Source organism: Eschrichtius robustus, chromosome 5 (genome assembly GCF_028021215.1).
Source record: "Eschrichtius robustus isolate mEscRob2 chromosome 5, mEscRob2.pri, whole genome shotgun sequence".
Lineage (NCBI taxonomy): Eukaryota > Metazoa > Chordata > Mammalia > Artiodactyla > Eschrichtiidae > Eschrichtius > Eschrichtius robustus.
This window is the reverse complement of record NC_090828.1, coordinates 77225520-77246237: the sequence shown is the minus strand read 5'-3', so window position 1 is coordinate 77246237 and position 20718 is coordinate 77225520. Positions and strand designations below refer to the sequence as shown.

The following is a 20718-nucleotide window of genomic DNA, read 5'->3' as shown; positions in this document are numbered from 1 at the left end:
TTTTTCTACATATAAGAGGATTTACAGGCTAATTACCTTCATGATACCCGTATCTGAAGTTCCCCAGAGATGCCTAAATCTCTTTTATAGTTTGACTCCTTCCATTCCAAAGTCAGAATAACCTTTCACAGAAAATAATCTACTGGAAGACCCATTGTATATTAGTACTAGTAGTATCAGTCTCGATGTTTTATAACTATGGTCAAATCAGAGGAAAGTCTCCTTATTGTGTTCTACCCTAGTTTTGACCATATTCTTATATTATATTAGAATTTATATTCCATGAAATGCTGTAATATATGAATTATTTTCACCTGCTTTTTATCCTCTAATTTTGTATTGAAGTATAGTTGACTTACAAAATTGTGTTAGTTTCAGGTATCCAGCATAGTGATTCAATTTTTTTTTTTTTTTTTGCAGATGATATTCCATTTTAGGTTATTACAGGATATTGGGTATAATTCCCTGTGCTCTACAGTAAATCCTTGTTGCTTATCTATTTTATACATAGTAGTTTGTATCTGTTAATCTCATACCCCTAATTTGTCTCTCTCCCCCTCCCTTTCCCCTTTGGTAACCCTAAATTTGTTTACTATGTCTATGAGTCTGTTTCTGTTTAGTATGTACACTCATTTGTATTATTTTTTATATCCCACATATGAGTAATATCATATAGTATTCATCTTTTTCTGTCGGTCCTATTTCACTAAGCATACTATTCTCTAGGTCTATCCACATTGCTGCAAATGGCAATATTTCATTCTTTTTTATGGCTGAGTAATATTCTCTATATATATATATACATATATATACACATATATATGTGTGTGTGTATATATATATATATGCTTGCCACATCTTCTTAATCCAGTCGTCTGTTGATGGGACTTGGGTTGCTTCCATATCTTGGCTGTTATACATAGTACTGCAATGAACATTGAGGTACAGTGCATGTATCTTTTCAAATTATTGTTTTAGTTTTTTCTGGATATATACCCAGGAGTGGAATTGCTGGATAATATGGTATTTCTAGTTTTAGTTTTTAATATTCTTTAATTTTTTAAATACATTTTAAAGTAATCTGGGTCCAAATATTTGCCCTTTAAAGTATATGGAAATTAAACTCAGTAAGATTAATGTGTTAGGTGCTATAATACAGCAAAATGTTGGAAGAGTCAAGACCAGAACTACGTTTCTTTCATGGTAACCTAATTTAATATCATTATGAAAAGTAAGTTAAGGGTACATTAGGATTAACTGGAACCTTGGCTTATTACTATATGTTAGCATACATACAGACATATGCATGCATGCATGTATCTACACAAACACACACATTGAACCATGTATTTTATAGCTAGAAGGGACATTTGTGTGGTGATAACTTGGAGGAAATGGCAAGAACATTAGCTTGTATAGACTCCTGAGTGTTCTTAATAAAAACAGTCAAGCCCAGAATATTGCTCTGAAATTCCAGTTATGGAACACATAGCCTCCAAATCCAACTTGACATTTAAAATTACATGTCACTGCTATGAAAGTTCTTTTCACTTATTTGAAAATGATTTGACAAAGAAATCAAATTCTGATGGGGATAAAGCATTGCCAACCTTACTTGCTTTTATAAAGATATAATGGCAGTAGATATTTGAAATACCAAAATATTTAAGTGGATGTGAAAATAAATTAATCTTGGTAAATTTTTAAAATTTCTCTTTTATCATTTTGCACAACTTAGTCTGCCCAGAGCTCAACTTCATCCCTCTCTAATAAGTGTATTAAAAAACATGAAAGAGAAGTTTTAAGTTTGGGTGTTTTGTGTTGCTTAATTATTAAGTCTTAATGATTAGTCAGATCATATGATATGTGATAGACTTGAAGCACAACATGCAGCTTTGAGTTAATGAATTAAAATAAGTTGTTTCTTTAGTGCATGGTTTGTAAGTGGCAAGAGAGATTTGATGATTGTATTATTAAGCCAGTTTATAAGTGATACCCTTTAGAATCTAACCCAACACATGAGTTTATATTTTCAGTTCATTATCTGTATGTTTGTATGTATGTGTGTACCTGTGTGTGTCTTACAGCTGTTATTTCAAGAAACCAAGAAGGGCCAGGAGAAATGGGAAAGGCTGTGCTGATTCCTAAAGATGACCAGGAGAAAATGAAAGAACTGTTTAAAATCAATCAGTTTAACCTTATGGCCAGCGATTTGATTGCCCTTAACAGAAGTCTGCCGGATGTAAGATTAGAAGGGTGAGTTTACATTTGTTTTATAATCTTATATATTAGCAATCCCCAAAGTTCAGAATATCTCAGAACTTCAGTTAACTCAGATTATTTGAAATCTAGAGCTATATGGTTCTGAATACCTTTGCCATAGCAGGAATTAACTGTGCATACATATGATGAGAGATATGAACTGTCTTTCTCTGGCAGAGCAAAATATGTTACTTGCAAAGACATTGCAGAATACACAAACCTAACAGGTTTTTTCCTTCATGAGATGTCTTTTTGTTTTGCTTTGCTTTATCTTGCTAAAAATAGAGCAAACATGATCTTTGATAAATTATTTTCTTGCCTGTATAAAAAGCTCTTATACTTTGCTTTGAAAAACTATATGCTTTGCTATTCCAGCATAAAAATAGCCAACTACCTGTGTGATTCTTTGACCCTTTAAAATTATTTATTGTGGGCTCTTTAGCAATTTATGATGCTATTTATCGATATAATTAGAAAGCTCAGTTAATCAGCCATGGAGGAAATACTCACTTGGAAATAATAATACTGCATGAAAAATTATGTTGAAGAATTCAACACTTATGTGATTAACTGTAAGCCATGCTCTAGATAGTTGAACATATTTTAAATGGAGGTAATAAAAATCAGAATATTTAGTGGGAGTATTGTCATCCTTGTATATAGTCCTTATAAAGAAAACTCTTGGCACTTAGAAAAGATATGTCCTCAGTTTGTAGAAAATCTCCAAGTTTACAAATATCCTCCAGAACACACTTCCATTGAAAACGAAGTTGTTCTTTTAGACATGTAATGGCCTATACATAGTTCACGCATACAAAGTTGGCTACATATAATGGCTTATATTACATTAGTGAGATGGTGACATTGACATATTTACTAAACATGATTTTTTCTCCTTTCTGGATTACTTCAAATAAGACCAAAATAAATTAATCCAAGCCTTGTTGAGATGCTGGCCTGGGTTGTCAGAAGGTTCATTTGATAGCTAAGTAACTGGTTTTGTATACCCCTGTATGCTTTTGAAATGTCTCTCTCAACAAAACCACAAATAACTACATATTATGGATATTTTTGGTTCCTAGCAAATAGCTTAAGCATCAAATTTAACATTTTTGCATTCCAAAGGCCTAAATAATTTTACAGGTAATTCTGTCCTTATTTGTATGTGTGTGTTTGTATATGTTTAGATACATTTGAATTTTTAAAGAAATACAGTAAGCATATTCTTCTAAGTAATTTTGAGCATTTTATATGCGGAGTTCATAATGTTATAATGTTGCATTTATTACCTTGTTTTATATACTATGTTGTGATAAAATGGGAAAATGTGATACTTACGTGTTCAGGAAAACCATGTACACACTATTTCAAATTTTTTTAAATCTTCATTTTCAACTATCAGAACATATAAAATTAAATTTTATATCAGATCTGGTATAAAATTAAGGTAAGAACTATTTTAATACAGAGCCGTCACAAAAGAAAAAAAGAAGCAACATCATTATTGAGCATCCATTTAAAATATCTGTGGCCAGTGGTATTACTTGTTTTAAGAATTACTGAGTGTATTAAGTACTTGAAGATTTAAGTCTTAAACTGTGGAACAATTCAACATTTAAAAAATGTAGGATTCAAATCTCAGTATAAAAACTATAAAAAAATGCCATACCTACTGTAGATATTATTGCTTGAATTTTGAGATTTTGCAAATAATAGTAGTGAAATAAATCATTTTCTGTTTTATTCTTATGACAGCACAGTGTATGCAATTAGTAAAAAAAAAAAAAAAAAAGAAAAAGAATAAAAGAAAGAAATACCATCTACAATTCCTAGACAAATCATAAAGTGTGTGTGAAGTTCACTGAGGACATTTGCAAGTCATCTTGAATGACTCAATAGTGACTGCCTGGGAACAACTAATGTTGAGAAACACACCATGAATCAGATATCCAAACTTATTTAAAAGATGTAAAAAGCTGTTAATACTCATTTGATGTAGAAAACTATATTTTTTCCAATTTTGGTATTACAGTTCGGTTTTTGGATAGTTACATCTCAAGAGATGACGCATAAAGCTAGCCTCAGTGATGACTGAAATATCAAGATATAAAAAGATGGGATTTATAAATAATTAGTTTAAAAAGATCTTATTTTAGTGAAAACTAGAGTTGATATTTATTTAGAAAGGGTCTGAACTGCCCAAACTGTGAATTCATTAAAACATCTCAGCATATTTTATGACTGCATTCAGAAAATTGTCCAAATAGTTTAATGTTGTGTTTGGCTTTAATATCAACCTACAAATATTTGAAGATGTGTTCAGAGTGTTGACCTGAAACAAATAGACTGCCAGATATTTCTCCAGCAAAAATGGGTTTATTTAGGATCAGCAGAGAATTGCAGTTCAGGGTCTGCGACCATGGCAAGCCACATGCAAGTCCCCACACAGCAAGGGAAGGAGAACACTTTTATAGAGTGAAAAAGGAAGTTGGGAGGGCCATAGTAAACAAAGAGTCCATGGCATTTCAATGGCTGAGTTCTTGCCAGGAAAGAAGTCTTTCTTTGTCCAGTTGGGCTCTGCTATTCTTGCAGGGTATGAGACTCCCCTTTCTGATGCCCAAGCTCTATTTAATTGAGGTTTCTGTTTATTAATTTTTTTACATATCCCTCTTTTGATCATGATCTTTCTCTAAAAGCATCACTGATCAAGAGTCAGGTTTTCAGGTTTCAGTGGCTTTTTGTCCCTCAGTGTCAGGAAGGATCTTTCCTGGGTGGTGTCTCATGTCAGAGGGAAAGTGCTCAGATTGGAAACCTATTAAAGTCATATTCAGGTAACAAGGAGGGTGAGGAGGGAGAACTCTCAGGCATTATTATTTAAAGTCTCTATGTTGTCAAGATCATAGACATTGGAGATCATCTGATGTGTTATACCATTATCAAAGGTTTAGCAACAAACTTCCAACAGGCCTGTTCTGGATATCTTGGGAAAACTGTCTCATCAGATGTCCTCTCCTTCAATACCGGGAATTTTTTTTACTTTTAGGCCACAAAATTATGTGCGGGTCCAGTCAGTGCTTGGCGCTCTTTTTTAGGTGTGTGTGTCATGGAAATCCAAGAGTCTATTCCTTGGGGGTTGGTGGCACAAGGGTTGCTTAGCAGTAACCTGATAGTGACCTTTCCAGCAAGGTTGAAGAGAGTACTTCTGGAAGTGTCTTTTTCAATAGACAGAATCTCAGGTTGCAAGGTGTGATGCTTGAGGTCTTCGTCTCACAAGGGTGCACTGTAAACAGATTGCTCTACGAAAACTCATAGTGATTTTTAATAGAACGAATTAGGTCTTTGCAATATTGGAGGGTCTCTCCTTTTAGCAGTTGTGGGTCAAAAGAAACAAGAGCCAAGTGCACTGGCGTTCTATCACTATCTCAAAGGGTGAGAGTTTATGAGTTCAAAAAGGGGTGAATCTGAGATTTAGAAGGACCAACTACAGTGCTTCTGGCCAAGCTATTTGGAGAGCCTCTACAAATTTTGCCCGTTGAGTCTTAATGATGCACTGAGTGTGTTCTTCTAAACCAGAGGATTGAGGCCACAATCCACACCAGTGACAGTACTGTAAAACCAGCCAAACAGCAAAGACTTGGCAAAGCACCTGGCCAATAAAATGGGTTACTCGAACACTATGAAACTCAAGAAGACTTCTTCCGGGAAGGAATAATCTTTCCCAACTTTAGCCACAGAAGAGGCAGTAAATGGTCTGCAAGGGAAGGTTTCACTCCACGGCGAAGACATATAGACTGTGACTGAGACATATTTATATCCATTAGACAGAGGAAGTTGTATGAAATCCAGTTGCTAGACCTCAAATGGTCCATTTGGCAGTTTCAAATGTCTGGGAGCAGTAGGAACAGACTTCCCTGGGCTATACTTTGGACAAGTGGGACAGTGAGGTAGGCACTTTTTGTGGCCCTGTTAATGTTTCCCCACCAATACTGATTCATGAAGGTCATCATTTTTGTCAGTAGATCAATGGTTTAATGCACCTACAGTAGTGAGGAGTGAGCATTTTAGAGTCTCAGGTAGGACTGCATTATTATTTGGTTCAAGCCAGAGCCTTCTCTTTTTATCAAACCAACAATAATTGAATTTCCATTCTTGTTTTTCCTTTTCTGAGGCCAATTGTTGGACCTCTCTAGCCAGTTTTTCTAAATTATCATTTGGATAATTTGGAAATACCTTTTGGACCATGACAGAGGTTTGGATGCTGTTGGTCCCTTTAAGGACAGCATTTCTTGCAGAAATATCAGCAAGGTGATTTCTCTTAGCGACCAGATATTTCAAGTTTAGAATATCCCAGAATCTTAATAATAGCTAAAATGGCAGGTAACATTATTGTGCACAATAATTCCTGAACATAAGGGTCATTTTTAATGTTATTTCCACTGGAAATAAGGATGTTGTGGAAATGTTGCTTCCACAACGTTCCAAAATCATGAGCTACTTCAAAAGCCTATCTACTGTCAGTATGAACAGTTTTGTCCCTGGCTAAAGTTCAAGCCCATGTAAGAGTGTGTAATTCAGCCTGTTGAGCTGAAGTAGCCACAGATAAAGATGCTGCCTCAACAACATCATAACAAATTATGATAGCATGCTCAGAGCACTATTTGCCATTGTCACCTTTAAAATAAGAACCATTGGTGAACCTTCAGAAGTCAACATTACCTAATGGAATTTCTGATAGATCATTATGAGGAGTCAGGAGGTGGTCCATCAGTGTTAAACAGTCATGAGGAACTTTGTGGGTGATGGAGGGGAAAAGAGTAGCCAGGTTAAGGTTATTATAACAGAAAAGAGTTATGTGAGGGGCAGTTAACAAAAGGACTTCATAGGAGGTAAGACGGCTGGTGGAGAAATATTGAATGTGGTGAGAATTCAGGATAGCTTCTAATGCATCAGGTACAAAAATAGTTAAAGGGAATTCCACAACAATTTTCTTGGTGGCTTTAACCAAAAAGGCAGTGGTTGATATGGCACTAAGGCAAGACAGGTATCCCGGTGTCAGAGGGTCTCGTTGCTGGCTATAATACCTTATGAGTCGATGGTGGTCTCCATATTTTTGGGTGAGTACCCCAAGGGCATTCCCTTCCTTTTCATATACAAAAAGGAAAAAGAAATCCGATAATTGGGATGCCCAAGGACAGGTTGCTTCATCAAACTCTCCTTTAGGGCCTTGAAAGCTGTGTCTTCCAGTTCTTTCCATAAAACTGGATAAAATTGGGTTGGGGTTGTTATTGTTGAGGAAAACATGCAGAGGTTTGGTCATAAGAGAGAAATTTCAAATCCAATCTTGGCAAGAATCAAGTAGCCCAAGGAAACCTCACAGTTGGTGCTTACTTTTGGTTTTGGGGAAACTTAGGATACCATGAAGTCTCTGTGGATCTAGGTAGAGCCCTGTTTTTGATAGCATATGCCTGGTGGCACAGTGGTTAAGAATCTGCCTGCCAATGCAGGGACATGGGTTCAAGCCCTGGTCTGGGAAGATTCCACATGCCATGGAGCAACTAAGCCCGTGCGTCACAACTACTGAGCCTGCGCTCTAGAGCCCGTGAGCTGCCTACTGAGTCTGCGTGCCACAACTACTGGAGCTTGCACACCTAGAGCCTGTGCTCTGCAGCAAGAGAAGCCACCGCAGTGAGAAGCCCATGCATCGCAACGAAGAGTAGCCCCCAATCGCCGCAACTAAAGAAAGCCCGCGTGCTGCAACGAAGACCCAATGCAGCCAAAAATTAAAAAAAAAAAAAAAGAAAAAAGAAAATATCAAACCTGGGTTTGGCCAAACTGCAATTTTCCTTTGGTGACCTTATGTCCCTTTAAGACTAAAGGCTTTAACAAGCAGATGCTGTCTTCCTGTGAGGGCACTTGAGAAGGAGAGTAAAGAAACAAATCATCCAGATATTGCAGGAGAGTAAAACCTCTAGGGAACTTGATGTCATCCAGATCCGCCTTCAGGATTTGCAAGAAATAAGAAGGACTCTCAGTAAAACCTAAGGCATTACTGCCCAGGTGAATTGTTTTTTCTTCCCAAGTGAAGGCAATAAGTACTGGCTAGCTTCATCATCTGGAATACTAAAAATAAATTGCATAAATCAATTACATTAAAGAATTTACTTCCAGTGGGAATGGATGTTAGTAAGGTATGAGGGTTAGGAACAATAGGGTGTCCAGGGATAACAATGTTGTTTATTGCTCTGAGGTCCTGGACAAACCTCTACCCTCAGCCCTTAGGTGTTCTCACCAGTAAAATGGGAGTGTTACAAGGGATAATGAGTCCTTGAGCCACGTAATCTTCTGTTATGGACTTTATGCCTTGAAGGGCTTCTTTACTTATAGGATATTGATTAATTCTGGGAAGAGGTTTTGAGGTATCTAATTGAAATTTGACTGGAGGTGTGCTGTGAATTTTGTCACATCAGTTGGAGATTTTGCCCATATGGAAAGTGGTAGTTGATTCAGTAGGGACAAGTGACCAGTGTTTTCAGAATCTGCTTTAGTACCATCAGAGTAGGAACAAATAAAAGATGTCAAAGGGCTATTTAATTCACCTGGGGGTTACTTTGATGACTACTGTCAATTTTTAGAATTATTTCCCCTCTGGGAGAAATAAATTCTGGCATGATACTTCTCTAAGCCTCAGCTTAATAAGTGAATAGGGGCAGAGGAACTAAGGATAAAAGAGTGGGCATCTCTCAAAGGGCCTAAACAAAAGGGAATAGGTTCAGAGACAAGAACCTTTTGAGATTCATTAGAAATCCCCACTATTTGAACTATTTTAGTACTCCGAGGGAGGGGTTGCTTTATAGTAGTGGGGTTGAGCCCTAAGCATGTGGCTGTGGTGTCATTTAGGACAGGAAGAGATTCCTCCCCAATCGGAAGAAATGTTTCTCCAAGTCAGTTAGGAGGGAGAACTGGGAAGAGCCCCTGTAGATCCCCAGAGCCCTGTCATTGAGAATAAGGACGTTGGGAAGGCTGGTTAGAGGGCTGAAGGTGCCTGAAGTGCTTAAATTTGTAATAGTCTCTTTTCCAATGTCCTGGCTCTTTGCATTAATAGCAGAAACTAGAGGGTTTCGGTTTTGTGTAGGAGCTTCCATTTGCTGGAGTTGAAGATGAAGAATTTCGGTGGCCTTCTTTGGAGGTGACTCATCTAGAGTAAGAGAGCTACTTTCCAGATTAAGTAAATGTGGAGTGGGCATAGTTTCCCATTCCATCTGGGTCCTTTTTATTAGAAGGAAGAGGTCCCAGTTCAGCCCATTAATAAACTAGAGTTAAGAGCTACTTGGATGGAATCAACATCTGAAGGAAGACCAGAATTTTCTTTGAAAACAATCTGAATTCAATAATAAAAAATCACGAACAGGTTCAACATATTTTTATGTGCAAGCCTGAATTTTTTTCTAATCAACAGGTTTTGGAAAAACTCTAGGAATTGCTCAATGATGTCATCTAGCAATTGTCTGAGACTGATCATGTAATAAGTTAGTGGGCTGTTCTCCTGGTTATAATTCTAGTGACCTTGCAGAACTTCCCCAGTTAGTGGTTTTCATCCAATACTAGACCTGACCTTAATTGACAAGCATATGATCTAGCTGATATAAGTCAGAGAAACAAGGGTGATAAGTTTGAATGACTATAATAAATTTCTCCACCATCCGAGAGGATCTTTGGTTACTTTGGGAAAATCTTTGACTATGGCTCCTAGTTCAGCTTTAGTCAAGGGAAGATAAGAAACTAAGGGTTTAGCCTCTGGAACCTCAGAAAGCTTATTTTAAAGGTACATGTTCTGACAACTTTAAGAGGAAAAGGGAGTGGGGAGAGTTTCAGAGAAAAGGGAAAGATTGGCAAGAAAATTAAGTATGGGGGAATTGAGGGTATATTGGAGGCAGCGTAGAATGGATGGAGGAAGATGGCACCAAAGGTGGAGTCTGGACATGAGGAGAAGAGGAATCGAGACAAGATGGGACGAGAAGCAGAGCCTAAGACAAAGAAGCCAAGGAAGGAGAGCCTGGGGCTTTGGGAGCCATTGTTTCTCTCTTTAATCATTTGTTTGCCTTAGTTAATCTTAAAATCATATTTTGCAGAGAGGCAATTTTAGATACCTGATAACATTGGGAAGCCTCAAAATACCAATTGAAATAAGTGTTCCAGTCAGTTTTGGAAATTTTTGAACCAGTTCAGTTTTAAGGAAATTAAGTTTAGGGATTTCAAAAGTTCCCCATCATGGCCATTGAGATTCTAAATCTCCTTTGGTCTAGTCAGTCCATTTATTTAGAAATTGTGCATGGGGAAGGACCTTGGTTTTAAAAATAAAATTAGCCAGAGTCCCTGTAGGGAAGGCACTCTCAAAAAAGCTAGATAACTGGGATCCCATTTCCTAGAGGTTTTTCCTTTAGAGCAAAGAAAATTTTCAAACAGTTTAAACAGTTTGTAGAACAAATGGCTAAATTCAAAAGCTTGCAAGCCAGTCCTAGCCAGTCCTTAGAAAACATTGGTCCTGGAGGAGCCAGGCTGAAGGCTTTTTTTGTTTTTTAGCCAGTCTTCAGAGGACAGCCCTTCTAAAGGAATAGGCCAAAAGTTGAAAAACCAGAACAGTTTCATCTGAAGCAGTCCCTTCCTGAAAGAACTGAGCCAAAGGCATTTTTAGACAGGTTCAATTGAAATAGTCTGATCTCAAGATCACACCAAAGTGCCAAAGGAGTAGTTACACACAGAACAAAACCTTAACCAGAAAGACAAAGCCTTTAAATAGATCCTGAATAAAGCCTGCAGGGCTTCAAACACAAGAGGATGTGAGCTGAAATCCAGGAAAAACTTCGCATTCCCGTGCTGGCGAGAAATGCAGTGAGAAACAATGGGCTCAACTGTAGGTACCACCCCTGTTTGTTCCGCAGCCCTGGAGCCATAGGGATTCTCCTCTGGTCCCTGAAGGAGCCACCAAAATTTTGACCTGAAGCAAATAGACTGCCATCTCCAACAAAGATGTGCTTATTCAGATCAGCAGAGAATTGCAATTCAGGGTCTACAAACATGGCAAACCACAGGCAGGTCCCTGCACAGCAAGGAAAGGGAGACACATTTATAGAGAGGAAAAGGAAGTTGGGAGGGTGGGAAAAAAAAGTCCATGGCTTTTCATTGGCTGAGTTGTTGCTGGGAAAGAAGGGGAGTCTCTCTTCTTCCTATTGGTCTCCACTGTCAATGCGGGACATGAGAGCTCCCCCTTCTGATATCCTGACTCTGTTTAATTGAGATTTGTCTTTATTAATTGTTTTACAAGAGGAATAAATCTAAGTAAATATCCCATGTTTTCAAAGAGAAGAAACTAAATAAAAAATGTTTTTCCATGGAGGCAATTGTGATGAAACATCAGGACAAATTAGAGTTAAGTTCTAGAATGTCCATCCCTAGGGATGTTTACATTTTTATATTAATTTGCTTATTTACTTAATATATTTATTAAATTTTATATTACACTTACATATTATCTTTAATTATTTGAGGGACATAAAATGATAGTATCACAAATAATCATGGTACTTGGATATTTTAAGTACAGGCAAGGCTGAAGCACTTACCAAATTTCTTACTTTTTTGAAGGCCCTCAGTTTCTGGGATTCTTGTGGTTAAATCTATATAAATATAAATAAAATTCCAGACAGCTATAACCAATCCTCTCTCCCCTTTGCCCATCCTCCATAAATTAAAAAAAAAAAAAAAAGTACAATGTCATAAAATTCTATTCAGAACTTTGAGAAAAATGACTAGCAATTTGCGTCAATGGATCAGCATTAGGGATTAGTTAGCATGTTTCTCATCTATTACGGGTCTAATATTTTGTAAATTGATATAGTTTGAATTTAAGAAACTGGGCCTAAATATTTCTGTTTAAAAAAAGCAAGTAAATAAGTGTCATTTTGTTTGGTTTTCAATGTAAGAGTTTTCAAGTAATATTTAAATAAGAGAGAGAGAATATATTACCAAACTAAAGAAACCCATTAAGTGATATTAAACACATTATTTTAGCACCTAATATGCTGGTATGTGCCAAATACTGTTCTGTGTGCTGGGGATATAGCAGTAAACAAAACTAAGTCTCTGCTTCATGGAATTTATAACAAATAAAAGAATGAAGAATGGTAAGCGATAGAGAATAGAGCAGTAAGGGGAGGCCTCTTTAAGAAACTCTCATTTGAGTAACCTGAGTGGACCTTAAGCAACTAAAATATTATAATTTCCCTTTACTGATAAACAGAGCTGTTACATATTTACTGGGATCCTGAAACAGACAATGCTAGAAATATAGCAGACCTATGCATATATAAAACTCCATAAAGATACAAAAACAATGGAACAAATGTTAAGCAAATGCATAGATATATGTTTGTTTGTGCATGTGTATTTGTATCATTTTTTGAAAAGAGTGTTTGAGCTATATTTCCATGAAATCCAGCAAAAATCACAATTTGGTTTGCAAAAGCTGTCTGCAGCCAATGTTATCCCATGCCTCTAGGCTTTTCTGAAGCAGAGAAAACAATATGACTATGATTATAATCAATGACGTACATGACTCTATTCCATTATATGCGAAACAAATAGGTGGAACAAAAAGCCTACTGTGGAGAAATTTTTCAAATAATTAGGGGGAAAATCTCTAGATATGGAGCCAAAACACATAGGTTTAAGATCTGGCTCTGTGGCTTTCTACTGGATCTTGGGTAAGCCATTAATTTTCTAAGCCCCAGTTTGCTTTCACTGATGAAACCAAGTAATCAGTTAGTCAACCAACCAATCCCTGTCATTTACCTAATATAGGTTTAGCCTTGAGAACAAGAAAATGGATATAATAGCCCCTGACTGTGAAGAGTAAAAAGAATATATTTACATAAACAACAAATTATAGTATCATATGAACACACCAAAAATGATGGATAGAACTGTGCTGAGTTCCTAGTGAAATTTTTAGATTCATTATCATTATTATTCTGTGGAATTCTTTTATGTCCTAACCTTCTTTTTTGGACTAAGCAAGGAAACTTTTTAAGCAATTGGCTTCTCCCTTTACTCTGCCATTCTTTTTGAATAAGAAATTAACGGTAATTATTGGGTGAATATTTATAAAATAGCTGTGGCCAATTAAAACAAAATGTTAAGGTTTTTTAGCATTTACTTGTATTCAGACGTTTAATAGCACTTCAAGTTCTGGTATTGAGTTGTTTGAAGGTTATAATGCAGCTGGCATTTAAATATATTTCATCAGGGAAAAAAATGAGGAAATAGGAAATTTATTTCAGCTATTTATATCCTAGACAAATAACTGCTTCTTACGTATGCACACTTGCAAGCTGATAAAGAGAAAAAGGCTCTAGTGGTCTTGCGATATTAGTGGAAAGGAGCTGTAGCATACAAATTCTGAATAAGATGCTCTCAAAGGACAAAGAGTCTATTTACTACATCAAACAGAAATAAACCATAATATATATTTTTTCTGTGCTTAATCTCATAAGTGTACCTTTATATGGATTGTCTTTCCTATGAATTAAAATACAATAAATGTAGCATTGATTGCACAAGGAGACATAGAAAATGAGACTATTAATTGGATTTCTGAACTCTGTTCCACATCTTTTCTTTATAATTTGAGAATTACTATAACTTTCATATGCTGGCAAAAATTTTGCCTCTGAAGATAATAATAATTTCTATAATACTTTGATTTATGTAATGTGCTCATGTGTAGAATTAATTTCACTTCCCCAATTAGAAGTGGTGTGTAAGAATCTCTGTCTCTGTGTGTTTGTGTATGCACATAAATATATACATTTATATATATTTATTTGAAGAAGATAGAGATGATAGGTATTATTATTATCTTTGAAATAATAATACTGTTTCACTATAACTTTCCTTTCAAATAAGAAAGTTGATTACAACATGTCTAGGTATGTTTTCAGGGACACATTTGTGTACCACTGTAGGCAGAAAGCATGCTGCGTAACTCCATTTACACCTGAACTACCCCTCGACAATCTATTTAATTTTCTAACAACTATTACTTTGACTTTTTAAAAATTATAATAAGCTATACAAAACATAAAATTTACCATCTTAACTATTTTTAAATATATGGTTCAGTAGTGTTAAGTATGAAGGGGATCAGAATATGCCATCTTTAAATATACCACTTTGGCATGAAGATTATTTTGACTAAAGGCAATTTAGAAAAAAAGGCACAGGAAAAGCTGTCTTCCCTCCCTCGTCTGCCTAAAAGCAAGGCAAGTTTCCCTCGTGAAGATGCCCCTGTCTCTTGAACAAGAAAAGGAACAATAACCTTTATCACTGGTGATGGACATGGCACTGAGATGACTGCATAAACTCAACCTTACTAAATAACGCTTATCTTCTTTCTGTTAGTTTCCCCCATATATTTGCCTGCCCACATTTTACCACCCCTAAAAGCCCAAATACCTTTTCCTTTGTCTTTTCCATGATTCATCACCATTAGTTAAAATGACATCTAAGACCCCCCAACCCCAGCCCCGAGTTTAACCACTCCTTTTGGGTCTTCCTTTATTTTCTAAAAGACCTCCATATACATAAAAACCAAAACATTAACATCAAAATAAAGTTTATATGCATTTTCTCCTGTTACTCTTTCTTTTGTCAGTTTAATTGGCTGGCCTCTGGTACTAACCCAAGGTGAATAACCCAAAGTTTTCTCACTACCCTACAAGTATATGCGCACTGTTGAGGGACCAGTCTCCAGAACTCTTTATCTTGCAGAACTGAAACTCTATACCTATTAAACAACAACTCCATATTCTCCACTATCCCCAGACCCTGGCAACCACCATTTTAATCTCTGTCTGTATGAATTTGGATATTCTTGGTAACTCATATAATTGGAATCATACAGCATTTGTCTTTTTATGAGTAACTTATTTCACTTAGCATAATGTCCTCAAGGTTCATCCATGTTGCAGCATGTGTCAGAAATTCCTAACTTTTTAAGGTGAATAATATTCCATTATATGTATATACCACTTTTGTTTATCCATTAATCTGTCAGTGGACACTTGGTTTCCTTCCACCTTTTGCCTACTGTGAATAATTCTACTATGAAGATAGCTGTATAAATATCTCTTTGAGATCCTATTTTCCGTTCTTTTGAGAAATGGAATTGCTGGATCATATGCTAATTCTATGTTTTCAGGAAGCACCATACTGTTTCCTGTAGCAGCTGTACCATTTTATTTTATTTTATTTTTTGACATGAAATAAGTCTATGACTTTTTTTTTTAAAGTTTTTTTTTTGATGTGGACCATTTTTAAAGTCTTTATTGAATTTGTTACAGTATTGCTTCTGTTTTCCTTAATGTTTTGGTTTTTTGGCTGCGAGGCATGTGGGATCTTAGTTCCCCCACCAGGGATCAAACCTGCACCCCCCACATTGGAAGGAGAAGTCTTAACCACTGGACCACCAGAGAAGTCCCTATGGCTTTTTTTTTTTTTTTTTTTAATATATATTGATGCTAATTTTATTTTTTTTTAAATTTTTATTTATTTCTTTATTTATTTTTGGCTGTGTTGGGTCTTTGTTTCTGTGCGAGGGCTTTCTCTAGTTGCAGCAAGCGGGGGCCACTCTTCATTGCAGTGCACGGGCCTCTCACTGTTGTGGCCTCTCTTGTTGCGGAGCACAGGCTCCAGACGTGCAGGCTCAGTAGTTGTGGCTCACGGGCCTAGTTGCTCCGCGGCATGTGGGATCCTCCCAGACCAGGGCTCGAACCCGTGTGCCCTGCATTGGCAGGTGGATTCTCAACCACTGCACCTATGGCTTATTTTTAAATGAGAAAAACAAATTACAGGGCAGTTAAAAAACAAAAACAACTGAGAAAAGTAAAATTACTGATCACTTCTAGCTTAGAAATGAGGCCTTGCCTCATCACCACTGTAATACTTGTTAAATGACCACCTCCAGCTGAACCTATATACTGACCTTTTTTGTTACAACGGAACAAACATTTCATTATAGATATGTGGAAAAAGTTCTCCAGAAGTAGCTGAAATAGCTTGGTTGTGAGAGCCTTAGACTGAAGATCTAAAGGTCCCTGGTTTGATCCTGGGTTTTGGCAATGGTTTTATTATTTTTATTTATTTATTTTTTATTGAAACATAGTCGATTTACAATATCATATTAGTTTCAGTTGTACAGCGTAGTGATTCAGTATTTTTACAGATTATACACCATTGAAAGTTATTACAAGATAATGGCTATAATTCCCTGTGCCTTGTTTCTTACCTATTTTATACATAGTAGTTTGTATCTCTTTATCTCATACTCCTAACGTGCCCCTCCTCCCTCTCCCCACTAGTAACAACTAGTTTGTTTTCTATATCTGTGAGTCTATTTCTATTTTGCTATAAATGTTCATTTCTATCATTTTTTAGATTCCCCATATAGGTGATATCATACATTATTTGTCTTTCTCTGACTTATTTCACTAAGCGTAATATTCTCTAGGTCCATTCATGTTGCTGCAAATGGCAGAATTTCATTCTTTTTTATTTTGATTTTTAAATTTTATATTGCTTGTTTCTGTATTATGGTTATTGTAAATAGTATTGGTATGAACATTGGGGTGCATGTATCTTTTCAAATTTGTGTTTTTACTTTTTCCAGCTGTATATCCAGGAGTGGAATTATGGTAGCTCTAGTTTTAATTTTCTGAGGAACCGCCATACTGTTTTTGATAGTGACTGCACCAATTAACATTCCCACCAACCATGTTCAAGGTTTTCCTTTTCTCCACACCCTTTCCAACATTTGTTATTTGTCAATTTTTTGACGATAGTCATTCTGACAAATGTGAGGTGATACCTCATTGTTGTTTTGATTAGCGTTTCACTAATGATTAGTGATGTTGAGCATCTGTTCATGTGCCTGTCAGCTATCTGCATGTCTTTCGTCTATTCGAGTTTTCTGACCATTTTTGATTGGATTGTTTGTTTTTTTGGTATTGAGTTGTATGAGCTGTTTATATGTTTTTTTGATATTAACATTACAAATATTTTCTCCCATTCAGTGGGTTGTCTTTTCATTTTGTCAACAGTTTCCCTTGCTGTGCAAAAGCTTTTAAGTTTAATTAGGTCCCATTTGTTTATTTTTGTTTTATCTCCTTTGCTTAGGAGACAGAATAGTACAATTTATACCAAAGAGTGCTCTGTTAATGTTTTCTTCTAGGAGTTTCATGGTTTCAGGTCTTACATTTAGGTCTTTAGTCCATTTTTAGTTTATTTTTGTATATGATGTGAGGAAATCTTCTAATCTCACTGTTTTATATGTGGCTGTCCAGTTTTCCCAGCACCACTTATTGAAGAGACTGTCTTTTCTTCATTGTATATTCTAGCCTCTTTTGCCATAGATTAATTGCCCAAAGGTGTGTGGGTTTATTTCTGGGATCTCTGTTCTGTTCCATTGATCTACGTGTCTGTATTTATGCCAGTACTATGCTGCTTTGAATCCTGTAGCTTTGTAGTATAGACTGAAGTCAAGGAGTGTGATACCTCCAGCTTTGTTCTTTTTTCTCAAGATTGCTTTGGCAATTCAGAGTCTTTTTTGGTTCCATATGAATTTTAGGATTATTTGTTCTAGTTCTGTGAAAAATTACATGGATGTTTTGATAGGGATTTCTGTAGATTACTTTGTGTACTGTGGCCATTTTAATAGTAGTAATTCTTCTAATCCAAGAGCATAGGACATCCTTTTATTTCTTTGTATCATCTTCAATTTCCTTCATCAATATTTTATAGTTTTCAGAGTATAGGTCTTTCACCTCCTTGGTGAAGTTTATTCCTAGGTATTTTATTATTTTTGATGTGATTTTAAGCAGGATTTTTTTTTTTTTAACTTTCTCTTTCTGGTAGTTTATTATTGGTGTATAGAAAAGCAACAGATTTCTATATATTAATCTTGTATCCTACAACTTTGCTGAATTCATTTATTCTAATAGTCTGCAGATGGAGACTTTAGGGTTTTCTATGTAAAATATCATGTCTTCTGCAAATAATGACAGTTTTACTTCTTCCCTTCTAATTTGTATGCCTTTTATTTCTTTTTCTTGTCTGATTGCTGTGGCTAGGACTTTCAATACTATGTTAAACAGAAGTGGCAAGAGTGGGCATCCTTGTCTTGTTCCTGAATTTAGAGGGAAGGCTTTCAGCTTTTCATCACTGAGTATGAGATTAGCTAAGGTTTGTTATAAATGGCCTTTATTACATTGAGATATGGTCCCTTGAAATCCTTTTTGATGAGCATTTTTATCATAAATGAATGTTGAATTTTTTCAAAAGCTTTTTGTGTGTATGTTGAGATGATCATGTGATTTTTTTTTCTTTCTTTCTTTCTTTATTTATGGCTGTGTTGGGTCTTCGTTTCTGTGCGAGGGCTTTCTCCAGTTGCGGCAAGTGGGGGCCACTCTTCATCGCGGTGCGCGGACCTCTCATTATCGCAGCCTCTCTTGTTGTGGAGCACAGGCTCCAGACATGCAGGCTCAGCAATTGTGGCTCACGGGCCTAGCTGCTCTGCGGCATGTGGGATCCTCCCAGACCAGGGCTCGAACCCATGTCCCCTGCATTGGCAGGCAGATTCTCAACCACCGTGCCACCAGGGAAGCCCAATCATGTGATTTTTATCCTGCCTTTTGTTAATGAGGTGTATCACGTTCATTGATTTGCAAATATTGAACCATCCTTGAGTTCCAGGAATAAATCCAACTTGATCATGGTGTATGATCCTTTCACTATATTGTTGAATTTGGTTTGCTAATATTTTGTTGAGGATTTTTGTGTCTATATTCATAAAAGATATTGGCCTGTAACTTTATTTTTCTGTACTATCTTTGATTTATGGTATCAGGGTAATGGTAGCCTTGTAAGATGAATTTCGGAGTGTTTCATTCTCTTTGGTTTTTTGGAATAGTTTGAGAAGGGTAAGTATCAATTCTTCGCTTTATGTTTGGTAGAATTCCCCTAACCATTCTATGCTAGGCTTTTGTTTACTGGGAGAATTTTTTATTACAAATTCAATTTCACTACTAGTGATCAGTCTGTTCAAATTGTCTGTTTCTTCTTGATTCAGTCTTGGCAGGTTGTGTGTTTCTAGAAGTTTGTCCATTTCTTCTTGCTTATCCAGTTTGTTGGCCTATAACTATTCTTATTCTCCTATTTTTTGGTATCTCTATGATATCAGTTGTTATTTCTCCTCTTTCATTTTTTTTTATTTTTATTTTTATTTTTTGGGTATTCTCTCTTTTCTTCTTGGTGAACCAGACTAAAGGTTTATTGATTTTGTTTCTCTTTTCAAAAAACCAGCTCTGGGTTTCATTGATCTTTTCTACTGTTGTTTTTTAATCTCTATTTTATTTATTTCCTCCCTGATCTTTATAATTTCCTTCCTTTTTCTGACTTTGGACTTTGTTTGCTTTTCTTTTTCTAATTCCTTTAAGGTGGGAGGTTAGGTTGTTTATTTGAGTTTTTTTTTTTTTTTAATCGAGGAAAGCCTGTGTAGCCATAAACTTCCCTCTTAGAAACTTTTTTCTGCATCCCATAGATTTTGGAGTGTTGTGTTTCCATTTTCATATATCTTGAGTTAATTTCTTATTTCCTCTTTGATTTCTTCATTAACCATTGGTTTTTTTAGTAGCATGTTGTTAATCTTGTTGTTGTTTAGTGTTTGTTCTTTACCATTTTTCTTCCTGTAATTGATTTCTAGTTTCATACCATTGTAGTTAGAAAAAAAATGCTTGATATAATTTCTGTTCTCTTAAATTTGTTGGAACTTGTTTTGTGGCTAGCATGTGACCTATCTTGGGGAATGTTCCATGTGCACTTTAAAAGAATGTATATTCTGTTGTTTTTGAATGTAATTCTGTAGCTATCTATTAAGTCCAACTGGTTTATTGGGCCATTTAAAACCACTGTTCCCTTATTGATTTTCTGTCTTGATGATCTGTCCACTTATGTAAGTGGGCTGTTAAAAGTCCCCTACTATTATTGTAGTGTTGTCAATTTCTCCTTTTATGTCTATTAGTATTTGCTTTATATATTTAGGTGCTTCTGTATTGGGTGCAGATACGTTAACAAATGTAATATCCTCTTCTTGTATTGATTCCTGCATCATTTTATAATGCCCTTCTCTGTCTTTTGTTATAGCCTTTGTTTTAATGTCTATTTTGTCTGAAATGAGTATTGCTACCCCCACTTTCTTGCTGTTTCCATTTGCATGAAATATCTTTTTCCATACTCTTCCTTTCAGTCTGTGTGTCTTTAGCTCTGAAGTGAGTCTTTTGTAGGCAGCATACATAAGGATCTTATTTTTTTACCCAGTCAACCACCCTATGTCATTTGATCAGAGCA

The 20718-nt window shown here is 35.9% G+C and overlaps 1 protein-coding gene across 2 annotated transcripts in view; it reads left to right on the top strand.

Annotated features, from left to right (window-relative positions):
• GALNT13 (polypeptide N-acetylgalactosaminyltransferase 13) overlaps nt 1-20718 on the top strand; it is a 569026-nt gene that overhangs the window by 220376 nt on the left and 327932 nt on the right. For both annotated transcript variants that reach the window (XM_068543985.1, XM_068543984.1), the window contains exon 4: nt 2088-2256. In XM_068543985.1, the coding sequence (XP_068400086.1) occupies nt 2088-2256 (169 nt within the window). The remainder of the gene's footprint in view (nt 1-2087; nt 2257-20718) is intronic.